Genomic DNA, 9,886 nt, shown 5'->3' on the forward strand with positions numbered 1-9,886 from the left:
CATCTGTCTCTCTCCTACTTGAGTGAGCGATGCGTCCACGTGGACAGCTGCTATACAATAATACATTTCCATTTACCTCCTTCTCTATATCCATACAAAATATCTATCAAACAAATAAAATTAAAATTTTCTTTTGAAAAATGAAACCATTCCATCAGTATTTTCTTATGACGTTGTCACGTTCAACTATCGTCAGTAAACCGACTTTACAGACAACCGATTTTTTTCTTGCATTTACAAAATTAATAATAACTTAAATTACTTTTTAAAAAAAGTTTGCTCTTTGTGTAGTTTGTGGTCAAGTCAAGGAATTTTCGTACTTTAATGCTCAATAATGACAGTGAGTAAGTACGTTATAGGCGTATACATTATAAGCAATTAAACTTTACATTATTATGTTTTCGAACGATAATATGAGAAGCTGTCGACTAAAGTACCGACGCAGTCCGCCGTCGCGACGTCGACGCATGAATTCTACAGGTTTGTTTTTCATGCCGCTCTGCTTTGGTTTTCGTGCGTCCGCCAACTTCGACCGTTTCATTTGTTAAAACAACTGCACACTACGATATCTTAATACGTACACACGGGAATCATCATCAGTTTGTTATACCTATCATGTGTTGCAAAAAAGTGAATAATAATTCAACTGTCGGTTCGATTACAATCGAAATTGCCTTCAACATCTCCGGCTGCTGGTTGAAAACCTCTTGAAATAATTTCGTTGGTTCGTGTCTGTCGTGTCCTCGACTTCAACATTTCACACACATTCAATAAGCTATTTTCATCGTTGTCGGAAAAATAGGTGAGAAGATACGCTTGCGTGATTAGTGTCATTGATTAGAGTTCAAGAACGCAATTTTCGTCTGTCATCGGCGCTATTTTGTTTTACGTGATGCGTATGTATGTATTTTTGTATGTGCATTGTTTTTACTCCGCCGAATAAAAAAGCTGTTTTATCTAGTGGGCGTGTGTGTCAACTACAGTGTTACACTTCACTTACAATTAAACACACACAGACCTTCTGAAACACGTAGTTTTAGGAACATTCTAGAGATGATGTAAATCAAAAATTGAGATTTTTAATGGTTTTGCTGATTTAAATTGTAAACAATTCCAAAGCTTTCGGTTTGAGGCGTGAAAACTTCAATTTCTCCTTTTGTTTTTTTTAAATCTAAGCATTTGACGACTCGGGATAAACAAATTAACATTTAAGCAACAAAATGACCGATCAGATTCTACATCATTCGATTTAGAAATGAAAAAGTTCATCGTAATGTCTTAAAAATATGAAAAACTTATTTTTCCGATAAACAAACAATTTTTAACCGTTCTTTGTCATTTTTTGCAATAAGTGTTCAGCGAAATTGAACCTTTCAGGGTTCAAATTAAAGATTTTGAATTGTCTATAACTTTTATGTAAAGTCTCTTCCAATGGAACCATGATGTTCGGCCATAGAAAGAAAAAAATAGATATCTTTTTTCTAAAAAAAAATAGTCAAAAATCACGAGTAACATTCATATGGGGATGTCTGTCTTCACCCCCCTTTAAAACGTAGTCATAGGTCCCAAGTATACTTAAATTAAAGAGGGTTTTTCCTTACAACCTTTTTGCAACACTGAAACTTCGTTAAAGGTCTAGATGATGACCCCCCCCACTCCCGAAGAGGGTGGGATGGGGAAGGGTCGAAAGAGGAGGTCTCCCCCACCACTGTACCATAAAAAGTTCGTGGCAGTCTCACCCCCGAAGCTAAAAACCTAACCTAAAAAAATTACCAAAAGTCACTAGTCGCACTTATTGGGGTATACCTCCCTTAATTGCCCTTTACAACGTAGTGTAGATCCCAAAAAGTATTATAAAGAGGGTTTTCCCCACAATCTCCACTATAATGTTCACTTCCAAAATTGGCGAAACGTATGTCCACTGAAAATTTTTTATGATCCATACATGCGATCTATAAGTAGATACCTATACAGCACAAGATCATTCACCTATTTAACACAAATTTTCCACTCGAAATTTCTCTTTATAAACATATATCTCTGTAAAATTGCTTGGCTCTAAATTGTACTAAAATTTTTTGTTTTAAAAAGTTTCCGTCTCGGTCTAGACTCAAAAGAATGGTTTAAAGTTATAAAGTACTATAAATGGATTGTACATAGTACATACGTTAGCCATATATAGATTTACATAAAGTACATTTTTATACGCATATATACATGTGCATTTATGTAACTATTCCAAATTAATTTTTTTTACAGCATACTAAACTGCCACTCGCAATTGCTGTGAATATATTTTCATCTGTGTGTCTATTGGAAAATTTATTTTCACGTTTTCGCAGTTGTAGAAGCTCATTCGGTTCGTTTATGTCTTGAACGGTGAATAAAATGATGCTTCTACTAAAATTTTAAGAAAATGTATTCATAAAATTTTCTAAGTAAAAATAAAATTGTGAAAAATAGTGGCAGTGGTGTAAATAATTACATGCAAAAAGTAAGTGAAAGGCTTTGTTATAGATCGAGAAGTTTTTTTACAAGTTTTTCATCATCATTGTAAAACTTTTAAGAGAAACAAACTAACAATATTATCAAAACCAATTGTGTCAAATATGTCCAGTTAATTCTAGAAAATTTTATTTGATTCTAGCAGAAAAAAAAAACTACATAGGACCGAATGTATGTAATAATTCAAAGGATAACAGTTGTAACCAAGATCAATTTTTACGATTGCAAGTACATGCATACATTATTTTGTTATACACAAATAATTTTTACTTTAAAATAGCATCATTTATTTTACAACCCAATAAAAGTTTATTTAATCATCATACTATAAATCAACAAACTTCATTAACTGTCTATTTTTAAGAATTTTAAACTTAATGTCCTCGAAAATCGATTTGGATTAATTTAATCATAAAATGAAAATACTTGGAAGATTTCGCGTCTTAACGTACAATTAACCAACTTCGCAGTAAAATATAAATGTAGGCATGAGATAAGCGAAAAGATGTTAAATTTTAAACGCACAAACCGTATTATTTATAGTAACAATTAAAAAAAAATCACATGTACGTACATACCTATATACATGCATGTATCACGTCATCGTTTAGGAGTAAATATACTGCGTGATATCTACAGATATCAAGAGATTAGTGTTAAATATTTTGTATTAACATTTTTTCCAATTTTGTTTAAACCAAAACTCAAACAAATCAGGTGGTGCCTGGTAGTATAACGTTTTTAATTGTATGTCATAGTGTGAATTTGATTTGACAGAAACAGAAATAGTTTTAAAATCAATTTTACGTATAAATATTTGATGTTACAAACTAATTTTGTATAGGTACCTAGTCAATCAGTGCTGATGAATTAAGAACTTAAAATTAGTTTGTCTTAGTGATTTTTACGAAAACCTTCTACATAGATAGATTTTGTTAATCGATAGGTATTTATTTTAATTCGTTTTTTTTTACGTATCTTTTTGGTCAATATTTTTTCTTTTTTGCTTTGGATTACAACTAAAAATTAATTTTAAAATCATAAGGAAAAAGTCAATCTTCAAATCTTGCTAATTATTGTTAAAAAACTTCATCAAAATGTTTTTAATTTCGTCCATTTTTCTTTTATTGACGAAACTATAACCACCAACGGGAATCTCAAATTAATTCATTTATCTATTTAGTTTGACAAAGCTGATTCTAACTGATACAAATTGTACTAACGTAAGACCCAGTAGCGAGTGATAATAAGAACTAACTGTAACCGTACTGGTGTAACCAACTTCCTGGTTAGATTTTAATCTAGTTGGCTCGCAATGATCTCATACAAAGACATGGTCAGGGTTCTTATCAACATCGCAGGACAATAACCTCTAAAATTAAATGCAACAAATACCTTCTCATTTCTTTGGTAACAATTCCAACGTTAAATTAATAACAGTAACACTGCAAATTGCTACAATTTTTAATTTTATTCGCCAATACCCCCAACAAAACTTTCAATAAAGGGTATCTATGCTATTTAGGCTACACCAGGTATATTTTAATTCTAATTTTCCTTTCTACTCTTGCTATTTGTACTGTCAACGAAGATAAAAGAACATTGAACCTGAACAATTACAGCAATTTGTCAAAAACAAGGCTTTGTTATTAAAGCGTAACCATTACATCGTCTTATCGTTTGTCAATTGTAATGTCGCCATATTGTTTCAGATTGTAACGTAGAGCGGCCATTTTCAAATCAAAATGGAAGTTGGGTAAGTCGCCATATTGAATTTTACGTCATCATTCGTAAATATATTCCTTTGTTTTCCAGAGCGAGTTGTTACAGCTTAGCGGCAACCGAGTGAGTATGAACAAATATGTTAAATATGTATAAAATGCTACGCATTTGTTTATATAATTAATAGGACTGCCGAACAAAGAAGAAAAGATGAAAAAGTAACGGAAATTATTACCAGCTGTACCTCGCTTACTCAGTATGAGCAAAAAGCATCTTTTCATGCCTACTTTCCTCAGGTAAGCATGAACCAAAATTAATGTCCAACAATATACAGGGTGTAACAGAAATAAATGCCGAGCTTGCTGGAGGTGATGGAGCACTATAATAAAACATGAAAATGAAGTAAATGTTTATGTCCGAAAATTCAGTTTTCGAGGAAAACGTAATTGAGTGTGCAGATGAATTCAATTCCGGTCCTGGTGAAGATATACGCCCCGCAACGCTGTACTAAATGTTTTTTCTTTTTGTGTTTGTACATTTACTGCCTGTAATGCTCTTATTTAATTCATTTGGTCAAAATATCATGAATAATGAAATAAATTACTTATGTTTATCTTAGTCTTTTGATAATCGGCAATGTTTTCATTTAACTGCATGGTTTTTATCGTACTACGCTAACTGGTAGACCGTATGTTGTCAATTCACGCACAGGACCGGCTTCGGATTGTAAATTATTGTAATTTTCTTAAAATTTTGACCTTAACCCCCTGCTGAATTCATCATACGATTGTTTATTGCATCTAGTTTACATCCTCCAAGGCTCGGCACTTATCTATGTTACAATCTTTATATATATATCGTATAAGAATATTACATACTGAATACATATAAATTGAGGTTTTATAATGTTTTAAAAGTAGAACTTGTTCTGTTTGTTAAATTAGGTTAGGTAACCATTAGAAAAAGCGCACAGCTTACCACAATGAATGAAACAATGTTCTTCTTAGCCGCCATGTCAGACAAAGGTAAAAGTATAAATTTGTGAGAAGATAGAGATGCCCCAGTTGCAGATTGCTAGTCAAAAAATCGAGAACATCCTAACATTAATTTAATGTTGCCACCACCGCAAGAGGATGTCCTAAAACTGTTTCTTTCTTATAGTTTGCCGAAAATTAAAACATCAATGACTTCGTTCTCGATTTTTCTGGCTTGACCCAATACTTTCTAAAAAAAAACTGAGAATATAAGAAGTTGCAATTTTTAGACATTTTAGAAGATGTAGCCGCACTATCCCCACCCCCAACCCTCCGACCTTCACATCAGTTTTTCTCAGATAAATGTGATTTTTTTAGATTTTGGCCGCCCTTCTGGCAGCTTCGTTTCACGTAGCTGCGGGAATGACTTTAGCTTATTCTGCAGTTCTAATACCTCAACTTGAAGATCCCAAAAGTGACCTTAAGGTCACGCCTGAAGAAAGCACCTGGATAGGTACGCAAAAATTTCCATTTGTAAATAAGTTTTAGGAATTTGAATTGTCATTAATTTGATTTAAAAATAAATTTCAAGGTGTCTTCAGTCATGAAATCTACCAACTAAATAGAATTTTCTTTCAGCAAGTTGTCTAATGCTTATAATGCCAATTGGTAATGTCAGCGGTGGTCTAATAATGGAAAAAATTGGTCGGCTAAATACCCTAAAATTAGCCGCCCTTCCTACATGTTTGGGCTACGTCTTGATAGCCACTGCTAAAAATATTCCCATGCTGCTAGTAGGGAGGCTACTTACTGGATTTTCAAGTGGTGAATATCCACTAGTGACAATAATTTCCAATATGTTAACAAACGGTGCATTTTCTTTTGAAATACACAATTTTTTTAGCATGGGGTGCTAATCCAGCTATGGTTTTCATAACTGAAATTGCAAGTCCCCAAGTTCGAGGAATTCTCATATCAATCGCCCAAACATTTGCTGCATTAGGTTGGCAAAAATTTAATATTTTCATAAATAATAAACCAATTTCAAAATTACGTTTATATCAGGCATGGTCCTGGCATATCTCTTTGGCTGGATCCTGGACTGGAGAATAGTAGCCTGGATAGCCAATACATTTCCAATTTTGGCCGGACTCTCCCTAATCATCGTTCCTGAGAGTCCAGCGTGGCTGGTTAGCAAAGATCGACAGGATGCAGCAAGGAAGTCTCTAGAGTGGTACTACAAAAACTTCCCCCAACCCGAAAACAGGGTTTGAAAAACTCATTGGCCCAAAAAACGTGTTCTTTATTACCAATGTTTTCAGAAGTCCACCCTGGCACAAATGCAACTGGACCTTTTAGTTAAGGACAACGAACAAAAGAAAGCGGAAAGGAAAAACGAAAAAGAAAGCACATTTAGAAAGTTCGTCCGGGGATTCGTGAAACCTACAGGATACAAACCATTCCTAATCATGTTTGGAATATTTTTTGTGCAACAATTCACTGGCATCTACATCACACTGTTTTACACAGTCAATTTTGTAGAGGTATCACCATTACTAGAATGCAATCAATAAAACTTGGTTCCACCAATAAAATTATGATAAAAAAAAATGTTGTAGGATATTGGGAGCGATATTAATCCGTATGGTCTGTCGGTTTTCATAGGCGTTATACGTTTTATAATGTCAGGTTTAGGGGCCATTACGATCAAAAAATGTACTAGACGAGGATTACTCATTTGGAGTACTTTAGGAATGGCAGTGTGCATTGGGATATCTGGTCTATTTACCTCCTTTATCACCAACGGTAGGTTACACCATTATCATTATCATCATAAGGTCATCAGTCCTAAGACTGGTTTGACACGTACCTCCACTCTTTGTTATCCTGAGCTAAACTTCGCATTTCCCTAAAACTAGAACATTNCTCTTCATTTCTAACCTCCTCTATCCACTGTATCCTCATCATTCGCCTGTAACACCACATTTCGAACTCTTCTAATCTTTTCTTTTCCAGGGCGCCCAGCGTCCATATTTCGCACCCGTACAGCACCGCGCTCCAAACATACACCTTTGACAATCTTTTTCGAATTTCTAAATTAATCGCGAGCATAGATGTGACTTCTTTTTAATCAAGGCGACTCGACCCTGTGCTATCCTCTGCTTTATATCCCTACTACTCCTTCCGTCCTGACTTATCTGACTTCCTAGATACCTAAAATCGACCACTTCTTCTAATCTTTCGTTTCCTATCTTTATTTTCGCTCTTTTCCTACTTTTCCTTCCCTTAAATACCAGTATTTTTGTTTTACTTCTATTTATTTTCATACAATACTGTTTTACCAATACAACATCGATTTTATTTAAAGCTGTCTGTAACTGCTGCTTCTCGAAAACTACGCCAAGAAAATTTTGCGCACACTTTTCGAGATCTGTACCAAAGTCCTAACAAAAACATTTCATGAAGACGATCATATGCTAATTCTGATTATCTATTTATTGATTACTTTAGGCAGTTGGAGCACGATTGGACCCATATCTGACATCCACAATATCGGGTTTCTTCAGGTTTTTCGTAACCATGGCATTGGTGGTTTTACTCAAAAAATTTCCGAGAAGGGGACTATTAATATCAAGCTCTTTGACCATGGCATTTTTCATGGGCATTTCCGGGCTCTTCACGTCACTAATTAAACAAGGTAATTTTATTTTCAAAATAATTCGACTCATTCAAACATTACGCTTTTGATGAAATTCAACTGTTTCACAAAAAAAAAGACGAACAACAAAACTCATTAGAATACCAGTTGAACCGGTTGTATCATCAGATGAGATAGCCACACCTAATTGCATTACACAACAACATATTTACGCTGAAGCAAAATTAGTAAAGGCTTTCTTGGCCTGATACTGCTCTAATTCGGATATAAACGCCATCATTGGTTATAGTGACTTCCTAACGTTTCGCTAGCATGAGTGGCCAGATTCATCAATAAGTTTTGAATACACCTATTTCAAATTAACAAAAAAAAAACCGAACTCGAAATATAAAAGTCATTGTTTATACCTTCATTTGTTTCTACAATTATAGGTAACACCACGTTTACTTGGGTCCCGGTGGTGTGCAACTTTTTATATTTTGGGGCTGCAGGTTTCGGCCTTTCGACCATTCCGTGGTCAATGACAGCCGAGGTCTATCCGTTAGAGATCAGAGGGATAGCCCACAGCTTCACGATGACCTCCGCCCATTTAGTAATGTTTTTGGTTATCAAAAGTTACTACGTTCTCGAAACGTTTTTCGGCGGGATTGTCGGTTTGCAATATTTTTTCGCAATCATTTCCGTTTGGGCCGCGGTTTACGTGTTCATATTCCTTCCCGAGACCAAAGACAAAAAACTATTGGAAATCGAAGAATACTTCAAACGACACACTGTCTACTTAGGCCAGAATATTATCAATTCGGAAGCACGAAAGAGCGCCCTGAAGGTGTCCGAACAGAAAACAAAATTCATTGAAAAGGTCTAGGACTTTCTTCTCATTCAGAATATTTATTATGCACCAGTGGATGAAATTATGGTATTCCCTCCCGCGAGGGAGTGTCATGCTTTCTTTTCGAGACCTGTATATGATTTTTTACCATATCTTTTCCCCGAAAGTAGGATTTTTCATGATTTTTAGGACGCTGAGGTACAACATAACCTCCCAAAGGGCATAATTATCCTTTTTTAATGAAAAATATCGTACTTTCAGCAGAGATATGGTAAAACATTATTAAATTATTAAGTACGCAATCAAAAAAATATACAGGGTGGCCAAATAATGCGATAATTCGGTGCTGACCCTTAGAAATAATGAGACACTTTGTCAAACACTTTTCAAAGATAAAAAAATCTAAGTAATTTAAGAAAATTCAAAACTATTAATTTTAATTAGAGGTAGTGTTTTAACTGTGATTTTAATTAATTTTAATCGATTAAGTGTACTTCACACCTACATGTATCTCTATATACACATATGTATGTGTGTGCGTGTGTGTGATTTAAAAAATAAATAGCAAAACGGATATTATAGAACGTAGAATATAGTTAGGGTAANATCATCATTGTAAAACTTTTAAGAGAAACAAACTAACAATATTATCAAAACCAATTGTGTCAAATATGTCCAGTTAATTCTAGAAAATTTTATTTGATTATGTCTGATATTTATTTACGCCAATTGTTACTGTTAATTTTCCACCCACGCGTTTAAAATAATTTAAATTTTATCGACTTACAAAACAGATGAAAATCGATTCTGGCTCGTACGTTCACGTATTTTTTCCAAACAACCGAGTGAATCTGGAACAAAACAGAGGGTTACGTTATAAAAAAGAGCTAATAAAAAACTTCAGTTAAAACAAAGTCCATACAACTATTTGTCTTTTTGTAATTTTTTAAGCCGCTGGATTGTCATAATAGAGAAATAAGGATAATAATTCACTATAACAGAACCTATTTTCCATTCTTCTATTCAGAATCTTTCGCTTTTAAATTTCAAAAACTCCCAAAATTTTTCTTGCTGGATAAATCAGAAAGCAAACCTTTTGACGTGACAACGTCTAATAATTCGATGGAGCCGACTGCACGCACGAAAAAACATTACTCATGCGGCGTTACCTCGCTCTGAGGCGTTCCATTTAAGGTN

At 34.2% G+C, this 9,886-nt stretch overlaps 1 protein-coding gene across 1 annotated transcript in view; it reads left to right on the plus strand.

The window, feature by feature from the left end:
• Positions 1–7,078, plus strand: part of LOC108744155 — a gene marked incomplete at its 3' end in the record, with an annotated part of 19,857 nt that extends 12,779 nt beyond the window's left edge. The window contains exons 10-18 of the mRNA XM_018479785.2: positions 4,230–4,261; positions 4,321–4,350; positions 4,415–4,523; positions 5,580–5,715; positions 5,841–6,026; positions 6,106–6,204; positions 6,267–6,469; positions 6,524–6,745; positions 6,821–7,078. Coding sequence (XP_018335287.2) covers positions 4,230–4,261; positions 4,321–4,350; positions 4,415–4,523; positions 5,580–5,715; positions 5,841–6,026; positions 6,106–6,204; positions 6,267–6,469; positions 6,524–6,745; positions 6,821–7,078 — 1,275 coding nt within the window. The remainder of the gene's footprint in view (positions 1–4,229; positions 4,262–4,320; positions 4,351–4,414; positions 4,524–5,579; positions 5,716–5,840; positions 6,027–6,105; positions 6,205–6,266; positions 6,470–6,523; positions 6,746–6,820) is intronic.
• Positions 7,079–9,886: the final 2,808 nt, after the last annotated feature.

Source organism: Agrilus planipennis, unplaced genomic scaffold, assembly GCF_000699045.2.
Source record: "Agrilus planipennis isolate EAB-ADULT unplaced genomic scaffold, Apla_2.0 scaffold6, whole genome shotgun sequence".
Lineage (NCBI taxonomy): Eukaryota > Metazoa > Arthropoda > Insecta > Coleoptera > Buprestidae > Agrilus > Agrilus planipennis.